General features: G+C 41.2%; 1 protein-coding gene across 3 annotated transcripts; it reads right to left on the minus strand.

Moving 5' to 3' along the window:
- Nucleotides 1-1,461: 1,461 nt before the first annotated feature.
- Nucleotides 1,462-12,479, minus strand: LOC105664212 (uncharacterized). Of its 3 annotated transcripts, XM_076540308.1 has the most exons (4): nucleotides 12,108-12,479; nucleotides 2,130-2,310; nucleotides 1,939-2,043; nucleotides 1,462-1,696 (listed from the first exon to the last, which is right to left on the minus strand). In XM_076540308.1, the coding sequence occupies exons 2-4, from the start codon at nucleotides 2,172-2,174 to the stop codon at nucleotides 1,484-1,486; spliced, it is 363 nt and encodes a 120-aa protein (XP_076396423.1). In that variant the 5' UTR covers nucleotides 2,175-2,310; nucleotides 12,108-12,479; the 3' UTR covers nucleotides 1,462-1,483. The 3 variants fall into 3 exon arrangements, with proteins under 3 accessions (XP_076396423.1, XP_076396426.1, XP_012153213.2); XM_076540311.1 differs by lacking the exon at nucleotides 2,130-2,310; XM_012297823.2 differs by lacking the exon at nucleotides 12,108-12,479 and having other exon boundaries at nucleotides 2,130-4,948.
- Nucleotides 12,480-21,840: the final 9,361 nt, after the last annotated feature.

Below are 21,840 nucleotides of genomic sequence, written 5' to 3' on the forward strand. Positions count from 1 at the left end.
TTATTCTTGCATTAGGAGTGTCTTTAGGTTTTGGTGAGGTAAAAATAAAGTTTTGTTAACTATTTAATAAGAACAATAATAATTTATTAATAAATGTATCTCTTCGTTGCGCGTGTGTTCGGTCAAGAGGCGCGATTCATAATGCCACGAGGCTTGTTGCCACGCGTACCCCTATAAAACAACAGCGAATCGCCCCGTGTAACGGTTTTTGGGAAATTTCCTATCCCCCAAAAGTACCTCGCATGACCGTTGCTAATAACGGTCACGGAAAAAAACCCAAGCCGATACAGTAGTACCTTTACAATATACGCAAAACCACAGACCCGAAAAATTTGCGTATATAGAATATTCACTGCACCTTTACGATATTCGCAAAACCTCAGACCCAAAAGATTTGCGTATATAGAATATTCACTGTATGTCGTATATGTTCGAAAATGTACAAGAATTTCGCGCAACCAAAGAAAAATAAAAAATCAAATAAAACGATAACTTACGACAAATTTTTCTAGCGTTGCGTTCTTGATTCGTTACAATGCATACAGCCGAATAAGGTAATCAAATGTGCTATTGAGCCAAATCAAACGCCCAATACATCAGTCGATAGCATATGTAAAAGGAAAAAATCGAATTTCTAGTTTTTGGCCTATTTTACTGAAACGTTGAGTTTCACATAGCGCATATCATACAATTCTTTCATATTTTTGGAACGCAAAGTGTAATTGTAAAAGAACAATAACATATCACTAGGATAATCGTAATGTAACAGTCAAGCCTTTTTATGTTCCTTTATTTTCATATGAAACTTTTACTATTACAATTTTGACATTTTTCTAATTAAAATAAGACTAAACACAACATAATTCGAAATATATTTATTTGTAGTTTCAAACGTTACGCTTACATCGAATGATTAGTTGAATTAATAAAACTCTTTTTGCTTTTATATTGCGTAGTTACCTCGTCACACATGTTTCCTAGAACCTAATCACTTTCACGATTTTATTATTTTCAAACCGATGACCAAGCAAATAGTTCACACTTACATCACTTTAGGAAAGATACTTTAGAAGGATCTCTTTAAAATATTTTAATTAAACCTGATTTATGAATATTTTAATAACGCAGTATATTTGTGTACGTGTGAAAAATTTTAAACCGGAAAAACAATAACGAAGAAAAGTATAGATTTTATTTTTTTGTAACACACGAGAGTCTGATCGAAATTGAGCGGTATCTCAGAAGTAATTGATCGACGCAGGAATTCGATTACCAACTTTTCAATACAGACATTTATTTTTGCTAATTTAATTAAATTAAAAATTCAACGAAACATGTCTACGTCTACGTAATTAAAAACAAAAAAGTTAGCAACGCATTAACATTGTTAACAATTGACCCGAAATGAATATCGCGACCGAAAGGGGATGAGGTACGCAAAGGAAACCGTACACCATTTACTAATATTTATTTCTTTTTATTTTTAATTTCTTATACCGCCATATATTGTACACCCTGATAAAATTATTCCGCCTCTTCCGCGGTTGCCTCCATTTCCGCGGTTACCACCTCTTCCGCGGTTACCTCCTCTTCCGCGGTTACCTCCTCTTCCGCGGTTACATCCTCTTCCGCGGAAGCCTATGGCGGCTCTTCCCCATGCCGAGTATCGCAATAAACGTTTCAATATTTTACGCATCTGAAACAGAAAAATGAAAATGTAAAATATTTTATATGTACCTATATATTTTTTATATATTAAAAAATTAATTTTTAAAGACTGTCGAAGAATTAATTTCATTGATAAAATCCGCGTTTGCTTAAAGCTTTAAACGATTGAGGAGTTCGGATTCCGGGCTAGTTATAATAATTTTTTTGTAAATACATAATTTACCGTAGGGAAATAAATCGAAATAAATAAATGTGAAACACATTACTTACTTTTCTTCCAGACATTTGTGGTGTGTTTTGGGCACTTGGGGACGGCTCTTCTTTTACTTTTTCCTCCACTTTTTCCTCCTGTTTTTCATTTGTAACTATGTCCATCTAGAAATAAAAAATTTACATATTGTAAATTTGTAATTGATACTGGCAAGACACCGTACGCGTGACATTATACGCAAACTACTTACTTTTTCAATTCCTTTCTGTACACTTATCATACTGTCCATGGTCATTTTGCAATTGCTGGATCGTCGATCGATGCCGGGGTTCGAAGCTATGCACCTCACCACTATCCCTCACTCCCACCACTATCACTCATTCCCACCATCGACTCTCAATATGAGTACGCATATTACATCACATTACGTTCTGCAATATCCGAATGCAACGAATCGGAATTTTTTGCATTACGTCTACGTATAGTGTGATTTAGTTTTTAAATTATTTAGTTATTTACTTTTTTTTAGTATTAATTTTATTTAGTTTATTAGTATTTTGTTTAGTATTTTTATTATTTTTTTTGTTCGAAAGTGAAACGAGTGAAATGAAAGTGAGTGCATCGAAAGTGCGTGCACCGAAAGTTAGTGCAACGGAAGTGAGTGCACCGGAAGTGAGTGCAACGGCAGTGAGTGCACCAGAAGTGAGTGCAACGGCAGTGAGTGCACCAAAAGTAAAAAGACAATTATACGCCTCAACGAAGAGGTACTCCAAGAAAAAAAGGCTTCATAAAAGGCGATGTAGTTTAGATGCTTCGACAAGGAATACAACACTTGCTGAGGAGTACGAAAATCAGCCGTCAACATCCGACGGAAGGACCTCCATGTTTTCAATATGCGAGGCAGTACCGATAGCACAAAATGAAGAAAGTTCCGAAGATACGATATCGGCACACACCTCAGATGGCGAAAGCGGTACCTGGACCGTAGAAAAAGTAACTTCAACCCGGCCAGAAGAAACGCCGTCTTTTTCAAAGGAATTAAACATCGTAAACATGCAGCACATGTTTGAAGAGATGAAAAAAATGAGCCATCATGCCGACAATAGAGAAGACTGCGGGATAAAATACTTGCAGATAACTGGCATGCAACAGTCGGGCTTGAAGACTACCCTCAAGGTAGTGTGCACTATGTGCCATTATGAAGGGGAAATTCACAGTCAACCCGACGAAATTGAAGAAATGGACGTAAACCGCAGTGCCGTGGCTGGAACGATGTTTACTGGGGGTAGCTATGCGCAAATAGAAGAATTGTTGGCAGCAATGAATATAAAATGCATGTCGAAAAGACAATTTGTAAAACACCATGATGAAATAGCAAATTCATTGATTGCCGCTGCGGAAGAAGAAATGAGAGCAGCGGCCGAAGAAGAAAGACGATTAGCTGTTGAAAGAGGCGATATTGCTCCACAATCCGGAATTCCATACATTCCCGTCATCGCCGATGGGAGCTGGATAAAAAGATCGTTTCGCACCGGCGCCTATAACTCTGCGTCAGGAGTCGGTGTGATAGTTGGATATCACACCCGAAAAGTTTTATTCATTGGTGTGCGGAATAAAAGATGCAAAATTTGCGAATGTGCTGCAAGAAGACAGAAAAAACCACGAATACACGTGTGTTTTAAAAATTGGACCAAAAGCCGAACATCTACCGCTATGGAAAGCGATGCCATTGTAGAAGGTTTTCAAACCAGCGTCGAAAAGCGTGGATTAATATATTCCACGCTAATCGCTGACGGAGATAGCAGCGTGTACAAAAAGATTGTAGACGCAGATCCGTATAAGACAGAGATTCGTGTAAAGAAAATTGAATGCACGAATCACTTATTACGGAATTTTTGTAGAAAAATGAAGGAAATCGTGAAAAAAACGACTGCAGGTACACTGAGGACAGCTGTGGAAAGCAGCATTCGGCGGATGCGAACAGCAATTGTAAAAGCCGCACAATATAGAAGTAGTGAAACTGTATCAACCAACACCAAAATTAAAAATTTATACTACGACATTTACAATGTTCCAAGCCACGTGTTTGGCGAACACGCCGATTGTAATAAAATAAATTACTTCTGCAATGGACAAAACAAAGAAAATGAAAAAAACATCGTTCCACAGTTGAAGAATATGGGAGTGTATCAACTAATAAAAGAAATACTTCAGCCATTAGCAGCTCACGCAGAAAGTTTATTATATAACTGCAATAACAATCCTGTGGAGAGCTTCAATAGCGTAATTGCCAAATACGTCGGTGGAAAAAGGTTAAATTTCAGCCAAAGAGGTTCGTACACGGTAAGATGTGCTGCTGCCGTGTTACAATATAATACGAAGGAACCATTGTCAACATTAAATAGAGCGATGAAGAAGAAACCGTCACGAATTTTATCACACATGGAAAGAAGCAGAAGTACGAAAAATGAAGAAAATGTTCGAAAACTAAAGGAAACAGGAACCGCGACACGTGTTCGCAAACAATTTCCCTCCGAAAAAGATAATGATTATGGAGCAAACGCTACAAGGCCAGACATGGACGAAAATATTTATAAGTTGGAGGAAGAAAAACATATGGCAGTGCTCCGTAATTGGCAAAGAAAAAAAGATGCTGTCCAAATGGAAACAATTGGACAATCAAAAAATTCACAGTGGTACATTTACAAAGCAAAACTTCTGACAGCATCCAATTTCGGAAGTGTGTGCCGTCGAAAAAGTAGCACATTATGTGGTAACTTAGTTAAACGATTAATATATCCGAAAATTGTTAACGTTCCTGCAATTAAATACGGGTAAGAGTGCGAAGAAATTGCCCGTGAAGAATTGAAGAAATATACAGGGAAAAATATTAAAGAATGCGGAATCTTTATCGATAGTTCTCATCCGTTCAGAGGAGCATCGCCGGATGGTGTCATCGACGAAGAGGGCATCGTAGAAATAAAATGCCCTAAAACAGCCGAAAATTTGTTTCCGGAGGAAGCTATTAAAACGATTCCGTCTATCCGACGCATATACGAAGATGAAGAAGGTACTGCGCTCAGCAGAACCCACCAGTACTTTTACCAAGTGCAAGGACAATTGCACGTAACGGGTAGATCGTACTGCATATTTTGCATTTGGACGCGGAAAGGGATAAAATGCACAACCGTTGAAAAAGAGGACAAGTTTTGGGAAACTGAAATGGAACCAAAATTAATTAAATTTTATATGGAGTGCATGCTACCGGAATATATAGATAGCCGGTACAACAGGGGTATGCCTATTAGGGAACCCGAATATATTACAGAAGAAAGGAAGCGCCTGGAAAAACGGAAAAGATCAGTGACCGAAGGTCAGGTAAACATTCGAAAAACCCACCGTCGGACTGCGCTGTGAAGTGCAGTTGGTGGGTTGAAATTATAAAAATAAAAAATGTTGCAACGAACCGCCGTCGGACTGCGCTGTAAAGTGCAGTTGCGGACGGTGTCCCGCATGCCCTTGCTTGGCGTGTGCCTACTGACTTGTTGGTGGGTTGAAATTATAATTATCCAAATTATAATTATCCAAATTATCTTATCCAATATCATCCATCCTGTCCCATTTTATCCCATCCTGATGGAAGAAGCCCACCACCTTCTCGTGGTTTCCATCGTCCGATAATACTTCTTTTCAAACAATATTAACATTAACAAATACTTTTTTTTTTAAGTAATAATAAAGTGAAAAAAAGTTGTTGAAATTTAAATATCATAAAAGAAGTATTATTGGCTAAGAGTGGGTTCCTATCATAATTTCTTTGCGTACTAATAATTTGTTACAGATTTTAGAACGAAAAATTAGAGAGGAAATGAATTTTCGTGAGTATGGCGGCGAATCGGGCGCTACATCGGGCGAATCTCGCAGAATGCACCGTGTAATTCCTCATTACGAAAGAGGAGAAAAAGATCACTTTGTGCATTGAAAGGATATTGCGTTGCAGGTAATGTATGCTTTTCAAACAAAATGTAGTATTTAATTTGAATTATTACAGTTATTTGGCGAAAAATAAGCTGGAGATTCCAGAAAATAAAATTTTGCACAATAGTCGATATAATACGAGCAATAATAATCATGTATTTAAATCATTTCATCTGTTGCAGATACTTCGCAAATAAAGAATGCCAAGCAGTGACGTCTAACAGCTGATTCATCTTCTGCGGTCAACGCTCTGAGATCGGAAATTTTGTTTACTTTGAAAGGTCTACCTGTTACCCGTGCGGCGCAAACACCAAAGGAAATCAGTGACACGGAAAGAGGCAGGTTCTCCCATTATCTGCTTGGGCACACGACATTCGAGTAGGTCGATGTGTTGAGGCAGGTATGACAGTCAGCAAAGGTAGCACGGCTGGCTGTCGTGGCGAGCGCACGTGTTCGGGGGTCGCTCCGCGATAAAGTTCAATTTTGGTGGGAAAAAGTGATTAAAGTGTGATAAATAGTGTTGCGAAGTGAGGGGAGACCGTGGGCGAAGTGAGCGGTACAGTTTTGTAAAAATCGGAGGTGAAATAATGAATTTATAAATAAAAATCGAAATTTCGGTAATGGCGACCTCGACGCGACGCGAGGGAAAGCATGGGGTGCAAACCCATGAGTAATCGAAAGCGAGGAAACGAGTGTTCGGGCCGACCGCGGAATAAAATAAATATGTGCGCGACTTAAACACGATTATTTTTATATATCGCGAGTGAAAATAGTGCAATTTAAGGGTGAAAGTTGCCCTCGAAGAAGGACTTGCGCGAACACGTGGTCGTGCGACATGTCGAAGTTGCGAGAGAGAGTCGCAGAAATCAAATTAATTAATTAATAATGTAAATGTCATTAGGGATTTAGAGTGCGGGAAAGGGCGAATGAGGCATATTGAATGCACGCGGTGATTAGTTTTGGCTATTTTCGTATTTTCGTGATTTGATAGTAAATAAATAATGGCGTCAGTCGAGCAAGTTTCGATATATCGTACGAACACGTGGGCATCTCCGCGTGAGGGAAAGCGCAGAGCGTAAAGGCCGGTTCGCAAACATCCAACATGGCCGGGGAAGGGTCACTGCAGGCGTATGGATAGCGGCTCTTAAGGGCAGGGCCTCGCAGTAACTGTGCGTGTACACTAACACGTTGGGCCGCGTGTACATATAGGCGAATTCGAGAGAGAGGTCCGATTTCGTACTTTTCGTTTCACGTCTCGAAAATTGCATAAATTCACTTTCTGAGGATAGCTTTAGTACCGGTAGATATGCCTAATATCGGGCTGCTATCGATTTTACGCCAACAAACCTCACATTTTGAATGAAACGAAAAATTCCTCGGACGTCAACGTGAGACAGACAATCAAGATGGCCGCCTCTAGACACGTTGCGCCGTATTTTTAACCGACTTCGAAAAAGGAGGAGGTTACTCAATTCGATCAGTATATTATTTTTTTTTTTTTTTTTTTTTTTTTTCCTATGTATGTTCGCCGATTACGCCTAACTGGGTGGACCGATCGGAACGAAGCCTTTTGCATCTGGTGGGTTCAGACTCCCCATTGGTACCATAATCAAAAAATTTTTCATTTTTTAATTGCAAAGTGTTGTTATTGCAAAACAACCGGCAACTTTTTTCTTTTTCTATATATGTTCGCCGATTTCGCCTAACTGGGTTGACCGATCGGAACGAAGCCTTTTGCATCTGGTGGGTTCGGACTCCCCATTGGTACCATAATCAAAAAATTTTTCATTTTTTAATTGCAAAGTGTTGTTATTGCAAAAAAACCAGCAACTTTTAAAGTAAACTTTTCTCGATTTTAGTGCGCTTTCAATATCTTATCGCGGACATGATTCTGTACAATTTTGTTCATATACAATGTAGCGGCACATGGTTCGCAGCGTTGGTAGAAATTAGCATTGACCGTTTACAGATGTTTAGGTGTAGGCAGTTAAGCCTACCCTACAAGCAAGACGGCGGAGGCACGGCGCACTTTTCAAACGGCAAGAGGAGGGGAAGAAGTAAGAGGACAGCGAGAGGGAGAAGAGGTAACGGCAAGAGGAAGGAAAGAAGCAAGAGGACAGCGAGAGGGAGAAGAGGAAGAGCAGGAGCAGAAGAAGCGGCGAAACAAAAATAGAAACGATCGATCAAACGACTCAAACCCGCAAGGGAGGAAACCGGTGTCAGCCTGGTCATAACACCATTAGGGGGCACAAAACGGGGACCGACTGAGCGGGGGAGAGGAGGGAGAGAGATTAAACTGAGCAGAGGATCCTTCTGATCAACTGCTGATTCAATTAGGGACCCAGTCGTCAGCCTGGTCATAGCACCATTAGGGGGCGACAATGGGGACCGAGGGGATCGGCGGGAGAGAAGAAGGAGGAAACATAAGGAAATTTGGCTGGCGCCTAAACGGCGGCAACAAATGAAAGCAGCAACAATGGCGGGCAACGCTATGAGCGACCCGAAGGCTTGGCAGACTTTTTAATCGGAAAGTACTGGAACGAGGAACTTGAACGTCAGCCTGGTCACAGCACCATTAGGGGACGGATTGAGAACCGAGGGAAAGTGCTGGAAGAGAGAAAAGAAATAAATACCGAGAGCAATGGGCTCATGTAGCGTTGTGGAGAAAGACTGGGGCGAAGTAGGAACAAAAGGGGAAAAGCGGGCAGTGAAAAGGGGAAAAGAGATAAGCGGAGTCCTAAGCGAGAAGCGGAAGTCGAAATTAGGCGCGGGGCGGAAACGCAATCATGCGAGCAAATATACGTTACACATATATTATGTCATACTATATATTTATACTCTATATGTATATTTTACGTGTCACTTATTACATATTTATCTATCTGCTGTTATTTACATACTTATTCATCATCATTATATTACTTCATTAGGTCTAACAGCGACGGCATTAGTATTGATTACGCACACAGGGAATCGCATATGAACAAATAGGGGGAGCAGGAAAGAAACAGCGCGGGGGGGGGGGGGGGCCGAAACAGAGGCAAGAGCAGAAACGAATAGCGTTAATTAGGCACAGGGAAGGAAAGATTGTAAAGCGCGGAGATATCCACCTATTAATCGACGATCGAGGTGGCGGGGGGCTGGGGCGGGGGCGGAAATACGGAAACGAAATATGAACGACAGGCAACACGCAGGGGATAGGCAGTAGAAAATAGACTACAGATCGACACTTAGGTGGGAAATGGTGGAGGAGGTCGCGGTTTTACCGTATGTTTTCGCCCACCGAGAAGCGGCTTTGAGGGGGCGTGTAGGTTCAGTGAAGGTCAGCGCGTAGCGCGCGGGAGCCTTCCCTAGTCCCTGACGCAGCCTCTCGGGTCAAATCTCTTTGGTTGAAGCATCCGCTCTCCACGCATGGACCACACTCGCGAAAAAAAGGGGGGGGGGGGGGTAGTCTTTCTTCCACAACTGCGAGCGATGGCCTAGACCAGGTACACTATGCCCCACCCGATAAGGAAGCCTGGCGGGTTGCCGCCAACCCCCGCCTACCGGGAACGGGAGACAGTTTTAGTGAGTAGGCCGTGGAAACCGCCCCTCTTCTAGGGGCGCCGGAAGCGGGAGTCTCACACTATCTGGGCTATCTTCCCAGATGTCCGTTACTGGATTTCTGTCTTCCTAATTAAAAAAAAAAAAAAAAAAAAAAAAGTTAAGCCTACCCTAAAGTCTGTAAGTCGGCGAAATTATTTTATGTTTTTTGGACGTGCGTAGCTCAATAGACTACCCTACCATAAACGCTGCCAGCCATGTCCCGTTACGGTTCATTAGGCCACATGGTCAGCGCGGTCCGGAAGGACATTTTCGACCCTCAAGTTCTAATTTACAATACTCTTTCCCCCGTCGAAAATGGGAGGACTCTGCGAGAAAAATAACTCCACCCTCAACTGTGTAAGGAGTTACGCCTTCTCCGAAAAGTTTATATATACTGCGGAAGTGCGTCAAAACAGATATAATCAGTCGAGCCTCCGATTCTGCATCATCGAACATTCTATACTGATTCCGTAACATTGTATTCAATAGCATTTCTGTAATAGTCTCCATAGTTCACATTAAACACCTTACCTCTTGCAAACACACTGTTGCGAGCAATATTTATTCATTTCACACCTAACCTACCTCGCGACAACAAATTTCGCGGAAATGTTTAGTTTTCGAGATATTAGCGAAAAAAATTGTTATTAACTTTTGAAATCAACTTGGAACGATTTTAATGTCCTTTGAATATGTTGTTAGGGGCGTGGTTCTGGACAACATTTTCCTCTTGCGAAATTGACGGAAAGCTTTTGTTTTCGAGATATTACAGAAATTGTTGTTAACTTTTGAAGCCAACTTCGAACGATTTTTATGTCCTTCTAATACGTTATTAGTAGCATGATTTTAAACGAGTTTTTCCTTATGCATAATTGACGGAAAACTTTAGTTTTCGTGATATTAGCGAATAACTATTGTTATTATTATTAGTGGGACGCCCCGTGCTATGCACGGGAAAGACAAGAAAGGGCAATTACAATGCACTGTACCAAAACACTAAGCTTTGCCGCTTTGACACGCAACTTATGTAGCAAGATGAGTTCACCTTGACGTTGGTGTATCATTACCATTGCTTGGTACAGTCTCCCTACCGTTCTAACAAACTTTTTTTTTATTTTTTAGTTGCAAAGGATTATTTTTTCTATACATGTTCGGCGGTTTTTCCTAGGTGGGTGGTCCGATCGGAACAAAGCCTTTCGCATCTTGTGGAGTCTAACTCCCCATTGATACCATTATCACAAATTTTTTCATTTTTTAGCTGCAAAGGATTATTGTTGCAAAAAAAGTTGAAAAACGAATATCCATGTTGTCTTTTACTTAATTATGTTCATGGCATTTACGCAGACAAAAAAAAGCCCGGAAGAACTGTCTCACAGTATCCTATACAATTCTCCCCATTCCACTAAAAAGCGTGAAATAAAATAATTTTCAGAAAAAAAATACACCGACTTCGAAATGCACTAAAAAGTATAAAATAATTTCTATTTCCTAATGAAGTAATTTCTATTTCTTTGAATCATACAATTACGTCACAGATATGAATTAAACCTATTTACTCGTTAGATAGTATATTAAATACATTTCAACCTTTTCGAAGGCGGCGCAAAATTAAAAATACCTCAGTAAACGTTGCTGCCAATAACAGCAAATTATGGAAATTAATAAATCCTGAGAAAGAATACGAACCATTATAGATATATCTGGTAATATACGTAAATGTAACGACTGCATCTTCATTTCGCAACGTTTCTGATATAAATGAAATTGAATCGACTTCGTTCGCATGTAGAAGCCAGGGATCTAAGAACCTATAAACGGAGCCCACGACGCGGGAATTACCAAATTTGCGGCAGATGGGCTCTATCTTTATAGCATATGCGGCGATCGAGTCTTTCCGTCGCATACTCTACGAATCTATCCCTTTGCGGACTACTGCCGCATATATGCGTTTTGCGTAAATCATCAAATTGGCCGAAGAGCTCATATATGCGTTTGGCGAGAACAATTGATTGAGCCCAGAAACGCATATATGTGTCCCACGTAAATGCGTGGCTATGGCCAAGAAACTTAACTATGCGTTCCGCGAAAACAACTGATAGAGCCGAGAAACGCGTACATGTGTGCATGCACGTAAATCTGTGCATGTACATACAATATGTCCAGAATTTGACTTGGAATGCTATGAACGAAAACCGCGATTAAGCAGAAATATGCGCTGGCAATTTTTAATGACCATCGCGGCAGGAGTTCGGCCCCACGGTATGCTTCACTTCGAACCGTCCCGTCCGCAAAGGGCTAGATAGACCATAGTTACATTCTATACGCATTAACACCTACTTCGCGGCGTGCTGTCGAGTTATATGTATAGAAAAAGAAATAGCTATACAAGCATTGCCTATGTTCGGCTGTCCAAAAATTGACATGTTCAAGAAAATCTTTTATTTTTGCGCCGCCTCCGAAAAGGTTGAAATGTATTTAATATACTACCTAACGAGTAAATAGGTTTAATTCATATCTGTGACGTAATTGTATGATTCAAAGAAATAGAAATTACTTCATTAGGAAATAGAAATTATTTTATACTTTTTACTGCATTTCGAAGTCGGTGTATTTTTTTTCTGAAAGTTATTTTTCCGTTTTACGTAAAATTTAGGCATTTACTCACCGCAAGCGATAGCAGCCCGACATTACTGTAATGGTACGATGTCGGCTTGGTCCATTTTTTGTCAATTTATCGCTTCTAGAAGACGTGAAACGAAAAATACGATTTCGTGCACTTGCGCCTGTCAACGGTGTTCCGCCATACAATTATAGTTTCACGATTTTTCATTTGGAGCGCTTGTAGTATTTGTCGTGAGTTTTCCTGGTTTCGGTCAAGTTACCTACAACGTCGAGGAAACCACGAAACTGTCGGTAACTGCATACCGTTTTCTGTACTAGGTATGACACTGCGCATTCCACTGCGCACGTCACGTATTCAATTCAATTTTCCGCCTTTAACTTTTCCGCGCTTTATTAACAGAGATGGTCTTCGACCATTCGCTTTCGCCAACAGTGATGAACTGACTCGCAAAAAAATTACTCATGTCCACGCACGCTGACGCATTCTCGCCCGAGATTATTCTTATCAGGCATTCCTCGAACTCGGACACCCAACGCGACATTCGAACCGATCATCTAAACATCCTCTCGCAAACGCAACTCAATATCTCATTTCATACGCACCGAAATTGTTTAGACTAAATATAAGTTGACCATACTCTACGCGATTACCCACGCAATTTCTTGGAAATTTGTTTTCTAATAGTCGTAATAAGAGAATCACATTGCACCGAATTTATATAACAGAAAATAATATAACACATTACCTCTTGCCGGCTGTTAATTCGTCTTTTTATTATAAAATATATTTGAAGTAATTATGAATAATTATGAAGAAATTGTATATAATAGTACATGCAATAGTATTTAATATAATACTGGAACTACAGTATTGCCTCGAAACAAGCAACAGTTTCGAGCCTCGAATTTAGCAAATTTTTATCCCCACTTCTTTGATTGAAGTCCGCCGCCGAGTGAGAGATCCGAGAAGGAATGAGAGGTCCGCGAAACCGAAGAAGTCATAAATTTTCACGGTCGACTGAACAGTATAGTAAAAAGAGGACAGAACATATATATTGTTTTCTCAGTCTGATAGATGGCGATTCTGTCGTATTATGAAAAGTATATTCTCCGAAATTATATTATATCAATATGCTTTTTTTTTTTAAATCTAATGGTTAACAATGATCAATAATTTCAGGTATATTTTTATCTATAATTTTAATTACTTTATATAACAGTATTTCGGACGCTGGTTGAATCGGAATTGGATTGGTGCACTTGGACGCAAATGATGCAACACGATTGTAACGTTCACAAAAACTTAAGTTTATTAGACACAGCAACAGACAACAAAAAAGAACGATAAAATAACTTGGACGCGGATTATTAAAAGAAACTTTAACGGCGAGATTAGCAGTTTTTCGGGTGTTGATAGAGACAGTTAATGCGACAGGTAATACGGTAATAAGGTTAATACGACACGGTCGGCTGGGCCGTATTTATATTGTTAGATGTTCGGTAAGGGGGGGAACGGGTACGGAAGTTCGAACACGAGCAATTTTGAAAAGGTAAACGGCTATTTCTTACATTCTAAACATACCGCCCGCCTCGAATGTTTACATTCGAAACGACAAACGCACGCGACGCTATTTACAAGTTGTTATGATACAGAGCAGAATGCATAATCGCAGAGACGAATACAATAAACACGACGCTAAACGCAAATATACACTTACGGAAAAGATAACAATTACAAAGCATTTCGGACCGAGCTACGAGGCGTGAGAGTTTTCGCTTAAATTTCCGCCCGCCACGCTATCCGCGGATACGGTTTCTTCGTTAATATCGACGGGTAAAAAACACACTTTTGCGATCGGTCGAATATAGGAAGCTTTGGCGGTCTTCACGGTGACCACGCGAGTAAGTCCGTCGTCGCCGGGATGGCAGGACACGATGCGTCCGAGGTTCCATTGGCTAGGAGGCGTTAAAGGGTTGCGTAACAACACAAGACGGCTTACTTTCGCGAGACGCTGCACGGTACGCCATTTGGGTCGTTGTTGCAGTGTACATAAATAATCTTTTGACCAGGCTCGCCAGAAACCCTCGGTGATTCGCTGCACTAACTGCCAACGAGAGAAACGTTGCTCGTTGATATCGAGTACAGTAGGCTCAGGAAGTGCAATCAATGGGGCGCCTATCAAAAAATGACCCGGAGTTAACGGACAGTAATCCTCGAGGTTTTCTGACACTGCGGCGATGGGGCGAGAATTTAAACACGCTTCGATTCTACATAATAAGGTGGTCATCTCTTCCGCTGTGAGTGTGTGATTGCCGATGCAACGATTTAGATATCGCTTGACGCTTCGAACGCCTGCCTCCCATAAGCCACCGAAGTGGGGGGCAGCCGGTGGTAAAAAGTGCCAGGTTATGGAGTCTGTAACTAATCTATTTAGAAAGTTAGGGTCGCGAATAACGCGTCGATGCGCATCGGTCAGTTCGCGGTTTGCTCCTTGGAATGTTGTACCGTTATCGGAATATAGGCTTTGTGGTAATCCGCGACGCGAAATAAATCGTTGCAATGCGGCAATAAAGGCAGCGGACCCATAATCGTGAACTAATTCTAAATGTATTGCTTTAGTTGTCATGCAAATGAATAAGGCTATATACGCTTTGTGGGATTTGTGCCCGCGTCCTGATGCATTGCGCACGAGTACGGGTCCGGCGTAGTCAACACCGGTATGAAGGAACGCTCTAATTGCACGATTTATGCGCACGGCCGGTAAGGTTCCCATCAGCTCCGTCGGGACGAGTGCGTTTTCTCGCGTGCATGGTACGCAACGATGCAGTACGGCGCGAATAACAGACCGAGCGCGCAAGAAAATTCGTCACGGAGTGAAGCTAACGTAAGCGATGGTCCAGCATGCAGATTACGCAAATGATGGTGCGATATTAATGCATCTACGACGGGATGGGATTGAAGGACTATGGGGTGTTTTGTTTTATCAGGAAGGTTAGATTTGTGAAGACGCCCTCCAACGCGTATTAAACCGTCGGCGTCAAGGAAAGGGTTAAGAGGTGCTAAGGGGCTGGAGCTTGGAATTTTTTGCTTCGTTGTGAGTATCTCTACTTCCTGGGGAAATGACTCACGCTGAATGAGACGAAGGATGATAATTTTGGCGTGCTGGATTTCGTGCAAATGCAAGTCGTTCGGCTGGTCGAACGTGTCGGTGCATGCATTCGCAGAAACCTGGTGTTTTGTCCGCAGGCGTAACTTTGTTGAGAATCGGAGTAAATAGGCGGTGACTCGTAGTAACCTTGGCCACGAGGAAAACCGGGTAATCCATGATGGACCAGTTTTTACGGTGGTAACCGCGCAAATTATGGCGTTCTTACGATTTTCGGGCAGAAGATCGGGAGATAAAGTAGGAGGTTGTGTTGGCCAAGGCAATTTAACGGATTGAAGCCACGTTGGTCCTTTCCACCAAAGGGAATGATCTGCAACTCAGAAGAGGAGAGAGCACGTGAAGCGCAGTCCGCGGGATTTTCACGCGTAGGAACGTGTAGCCACGTGACGTCGGGTAAAGCATTTTGGATTTTGGACACTCGATTCGCGACAAAGGTTTGCCACTGAGAAGGCTGTTGTCGGAGCCACGATAAAACAATTGTGGAGTCAGTCCAGCAATGACATGGAATATTGTCGAACTGAAGGGCAGAGCGGATTACGACCATGAGTCGAGATAACAGATGAGCCGCTAATAATTCTAGACGAGGAATGCTCACCGTTTTGACGGGAGCGACCTTGGCTTTAGCCATAAGCAAAGTCATGGAAACGGAACCGTTTGGATTGATTACGCGGCTGTAAACCACAACAGCGTACGCGTGATTCGAAGCATCGGCAAAACCGTGGAGAGAATATTGCAAACTACGAGAATTTTGGTAATTCCAACGAGGAATTGAGATGTTGCGGAGAGTGTGCAGCGCGTCGTAATACCGCTGCCACTCGCGAAGTAAAGTGGAGGGCACTGTTTCGTCCCAATCGCATTGTAATAGCCATAATTTTTGCATCATGATTTTGGCAGTTATTGTGACTGGAGTCACGAGACCGAGGGGGTCAAATAATCTAGCGATAACGGATAGAATGCCGCGCTTGGTGGTCGCGCAGGTCGTTGGCATGTTAACCTGAAATTTTACGGTGTCGGTTCCGGGATGCCACGAAACTCCGAGAATCTTTAAGTGTTCGTCGGCGTCTAAGGATTTTTCACAGGCAAGACCATGGTCTGATCTTTCAATGCCCTCTAGTAGGGAAGAACAATTGCTCGCCCATTTCCGTAAACGAAAGCCACCTTTATTAAGCAATGCAACTACTTCATCGCGAGTTTGTATAGCAAGCTGCTGATCTTCAGCTCCGAATAAAAAATCATCGACATAACTTTGATTGTTTAAGACCGGAATGGCTAACGGGAAGGGGGACCCTTCGTCCTCAACGAGTTGTTTTATCACCCGTTGCGCTAAGTATGCTGCAGGAGATGTTCCGTATGTCACGGTACAGAGACGGAATTCCGAAATTGGATCAGAAAAAGTGGATCGCCACAATATTCGTTGGTAATCGCGATCACGAGGCTCTAATAAAATTTGGCGGTACATTTTCGCACTATCAGCAGTATAAACGTATTGAAAGTGGCGCCAACGGAGTAATACAGATGGTAAGTCATTTTGTAGTTTGGGTCCGATTAATAAACAATCGTTGAGCGATTTGCCCGTAGATGTGGCACAGGATGCGTTGAATACGACGCGCAACGGTGTGGTATCACTGTCTCTTTTGACAACGGCGTGATGCGGGATGTAATAATGACCGGAATTTGGATTTTTAATGGGAGCGGCCGGTTCCATGTGGTGCAATTCTAAATATTCCGCTAGGAATTGGCGATACGCGGTGGATTGTGCAGGGTCCCGAAGTAATCTGCGTTCGAGGAGCAAAAGACGTGATGTTGCGACTGGTTTGGAGGCGCCAAGGTCAACTACAGAGTCGGTTTTAAAGGGAAGGCGGACCATGTATCGGCCCTCTGGGGTGTGAGAATGGGTGGTTTGGAAATGACTCTCACAAAGTTGTTCCTCAGGACTCAAGATCGCTTGTTCCGGTAATTCTTCAATTTGCCAGAATCGGCGTAGATCGGCGTCTAACGTTTGCTCTATTGTGATATGGTGTAGGTGCACATGGGAGGAAATGGAGGAGGGAGTGACTGGACCGGATATGATCCATCCCAACGCGGTATTTTGCGCACTCGGCTGATTAATCGCGCCCTTACGTACCCCGTTGAGAAGCAGCATCCCATAAAGATCTGCGCCAATAAGAATATCGACCGGATCGGGGCTGAAGGGATCATTATCGGCAAGATTAAGGGAGGTGATATGCGGCCATTCGTTGAGCGCGCCTACGCAACGCGGGATGTATTTCGTCAATGACTTAAGTACTAACGCAGTGGTTGAGAACGCGGAATGATGATCTTTCGCGGGGGTGATCGTAACAGAGACTGCGTGTTGTACCGTGGTTGCGGATTCACCGACCCCACATATGCGCACGGGTCTGCGAATTTTAGGAAATTTTAAGAGTTGCGCTAAATTTTCGGTTATAACGGTGGTGGCGGATCCTTGATCTAGTAAAGCGCGCGCGGTCAAAAAGTGCCCGGTTGGGGAGTAAACTCTTACGCGCGCGGTGGCGAGAAGAACTTGAGAGCGCGAGGCGTTGTATTTTGAAATTAAATGTGTGGTGACCGGAGCGTCGGCAATGTTATGTGGTGGCGTACGCGACTCAGGCGAACTGTTAGAAGACGTTACTGTATTATTATCGAAATGTAACAACGTATGATGCTTTTTGCCGCAATGTTTACACGCGAGTTCGCTGGGGCAATCTTTAACCGAATGTTTTGAACTGAAACAGTTGATACATCGCTTGGATTTTCGAATATTTTCGAATCGCTGGGACGGTGACTGGTTATGGAAACGGTCGCAATGTTTGATTAAATGGTTCGCTTGACAAATCGGACACGCAGAGGTAACGGTTGCGGAATGTGCTGAGATACAACGGTCTTTTACGGGCTTGCTAATGGTTTGATTTTCCGGTAACGATTCTAATGCACGAATTCGCGCGTCGAGAAAGCTTCGTAGTTTATCGAACGTAGGATATTCGAGCGTATCTCCTAGCTGAAGCTCCCAAGCTTTTCTCGTGGCTGAGTCTAATTTTCCAGTCACGAGGAACACTAAAATGTCACTCCATTCCTTAACTGGACGACCGAGATTCGCGAGCGCTTGAATTGCCGCGTTGGTTTTATCGCGGAGTTCGCGAAGACTCGGAGCTGTTTCGAATTTCACCGTTGGCAAATTATGTAACGCATTTAAATGTACGGTGATTAAACGGCGTTTGTTGTCGTAGCGCGATGACAATGTATTCCAGGCGATTGGGAAATTCGCGTCGGTTATCGCAAGGTGACTAAGTACGTTACTCGCGGCGCCGCACAGTGGAGTATTTGCACCGAAAAAGCGGACATAGCAGAATTTAAAAAATTTTGGAATAAGCGTAGAATTTCTGGTGCCTGAGTTAGTTAAATATATGAGGAACAATATATCAACATCCTTTTCTTGATTTATGCAATCATAAAGCGATGTTCTTCAATGAAACTGAAGGATTTTATGACGCGCTTTCCTTCCTTGACAATTGTCCAAAACGCGGCGCTTATATATTCAAAATTTTTCATCATTTTGAAAACATTGAATACATTGTTATTATATGCAAACTTTTCAGACAAATATAACCTTCACTTTCCAACAGGTTTTACTTTTTTATCATACATATTTGTCTAATAATAATTAATGTTTGAATATGATCGATAATTTAATCATCTTTTTTTACGATTTTAAAACTTCATTAATGATTTTGTTATACTTCCGGGTGTACTCCGATGCTCTATTTGGTGTCATTTTATTCTGTAACATGTCCTGATTGCAATGCAAAAAAATTTGGTTCCGACCGCGTCCGACTGCAGATTTTATAGCAATTTGAAACCTAATTGAGGGATCATACAACTCAGAGGGGGATCATAGAAGGAGTGAAAGGACCTCGAAACCAAAGGAGTCATAAATTTTCACGGTTAACTGAACAGTTTAGTGGGAAGAGGACAGAACATGTATATTCTTTTCTCACTCTGATACATACTCTGATTCTGCCGTATTATGAACAGTATATTCTCCGAAATGCTTAGCCGTTTTCAGCCGGCAATTATGTGAGAAGATGGCAAGGTCCATCCCTACACATATGGTATCAAAATGTTCGTCTATGGCCACAGGTGTGCAAGTTTGTGTTATTTTTTTTATATCCACTGTCACTGATGATAGTTTTTCATAAATACTTTTTGATGATAAATACTTTTTTATTCAGAATATTTCAAAGAATCAATTTATCTAAGAAAAACTATATCGTATTGGTAATAATAAGCATAATAAGGACAATAATACATGTTTTTTTTTAAATGTAATGACTGACAGTGATCAATATTTTTAGGTACATTTCCAATTAAAAAGGCACAGTTCAATAAAAATAATTGTAGGATTAAATATCGGAAAAATACATCCATCTTTATTATGCCTTATGTCGAAGTAACGAAAAAAAAATTATGGTCTTCGATGGTTACAGTTCTAAAGCGGTCAACTTTTCGCACATGGGATGGCAATAAAACTAGCTGTACGTTTTACTGTACTTTTTTCCAAATTGCTTTATTGTCGCAATAACGCCGATGACCTGCCATTTTCGGGCATGAATATTTCTTAAACTATTTTATTTCAACAAACTACAATAGCAATAATGCAATACATGCATATGTAGGTGTATGATAATATTCACATAATTGTAACAAAATAAGGTGAATAGTTACAAATTAGGAATTGGAGCGTGTTCCATTCATCTGATTCTACTACATATACCATTCATGAAATTCTAGTAGTGTAAAAAAGATAAAGCATGTTATGTTCTGTCCTTCCCGAAAGAATAACATTGCTGCACGGCCGATTTCACTTTATAGTTTATCCCTACACTAAACTCCCTGTTGTTTTTTCTACGTGGTCCCCGTCGCATCGTCACGGGGACCTTTCCCCGCCCCCGTCACCTCGGGAACAAAGGCAAGCCGACTAGTATACTTACCTGATTCATAACAAGCAACTAGCCTACATTTAGCGTGTGCTCACATGCATCCAATGGTATTATCTCAATAATTCAGAATAATCGGATTTTATGTAGATATAATGTATGAAAAATGCAACCTTGGTTGCCGGGAATCGAATCCCCGCGTCGCAGTTATTGACTGTGCGCATTTATCCCCGTAAATTTTTACAATTTTATTGTTTAATAGTCATAATAACTTAATCGCATTGCATCGGATTCATATTAGAACAGGAAATAATATAGTATATTATGTCTTGCCAATTGTTAATTCGTCAAAAATGAATCGTGATGAGAAACACTGTTTAGCACGTTGAGAAATCCCAAATTTTTGCCAGATATGTACCCCGGGTGGGACGCACATGGTCACGATACAACGACCATCACGACAACGAGGTCCAATCATGCGATGTTAGAGTGGCCATACATTGACCCTTCAGTTTTCGCTTAGAACCAGGAAACTTTCCTGGCCGCGGAAATTTATTCTTTTCAAAAAATTCGTGACATTGTTCGTAGTCCTGATTGTTCACTTTTACACGCCTAGGTTATGAACTCGTCCAGGTCTGGATGCCAGATTTTTCATGAGCACTTGTAGACTTTCCAATTTTTATTGTACATTTTTCAGAGAGCATAAATGTCTTTTTGTCCCTCGAAAAGAAAGTCTTCAATAAAGTCCGATTCATTTTTCTAAATAATGTTATGCTTCGTCAAGTAATTACAAGAAACACAAAATATATTCCATAATTTAAAGTAACTGTAAAATTTGTATGTCGTATATGTTCGAAAATGTACAAGAATTTCGCGCAACCAAACGAAAATAAAAAATCAAATAAAAGAATAACTTAGGACAGATTCTTCTAGTGTTGCGTCTTTGATTCGTTACAATGCATACAGCCGAATAAAGTAATCAAGTGTGCTATTGAGCTAAATCAAACGCCCAATACATCAGTCGGTAGCATATGTAAAAAAAAACTCCTTCATGAATGAAAAAAACAAAATGTAGCTAATTCGGTTGAGTAGTTTGTGAGAAAAAAATTCCTAACTGGGCCCCATTTTCGCCGAAATGGGCAAAAATTACAAATTTTGAAGGCTTGCCATTCCTGAACAAATTCGAAACGGACATAAAATAATTTTAAGAAAAAAAAATACGCCGACCTCGAAATGCACTAAAAAGTATAAAATAATTTCTATTTCCTAATGAAGTAATTTCTATTTCATTCAATCATACAATTACGTAACAGATATGAATGAAACCTATTTACCCGTTAGGTAGTATATTAAATACGAGGTCTGTCCCAAAAGTATCCGACCTTCCTTTATATTTCCCTGCTGGTGTTATCCTAAGTCATCGTGCTGGTGGCTCCTTCGAAATAGTCCTCATTTGATTGTATAATATGCTGCCAACGACCTTTTCACGTATGGAAACAGTCCTGGAAGTCGTTTTTCGAAATAGCCTTTAGAGCGTTCGTCGTATTAGCTTCAATCGTTTCTTTATCGTCGAATCGGTGTCCTTTGAGTGGCATTTTCAATCTTGAAAGCAACCAAAAATCGCAGGGAGCTACATCAGGACTGTACGGAGATTGAC

Source organism: Megachile rotundata, chromosome 2, assembly GCF_050947335.1.
Source record: "Megachile rotundata isolate GNS110a chromosome 2, iyMegRotu1, whole genome shotgun sequence".
In the NCBI taxonomy this organism is placed as follows: domain Eukaryota; kingdom Metazoa; phylum Arthropoda; class Insecta; order Hymenoptera; family Megachilidae; genus Megachile; species Megachile rotundata.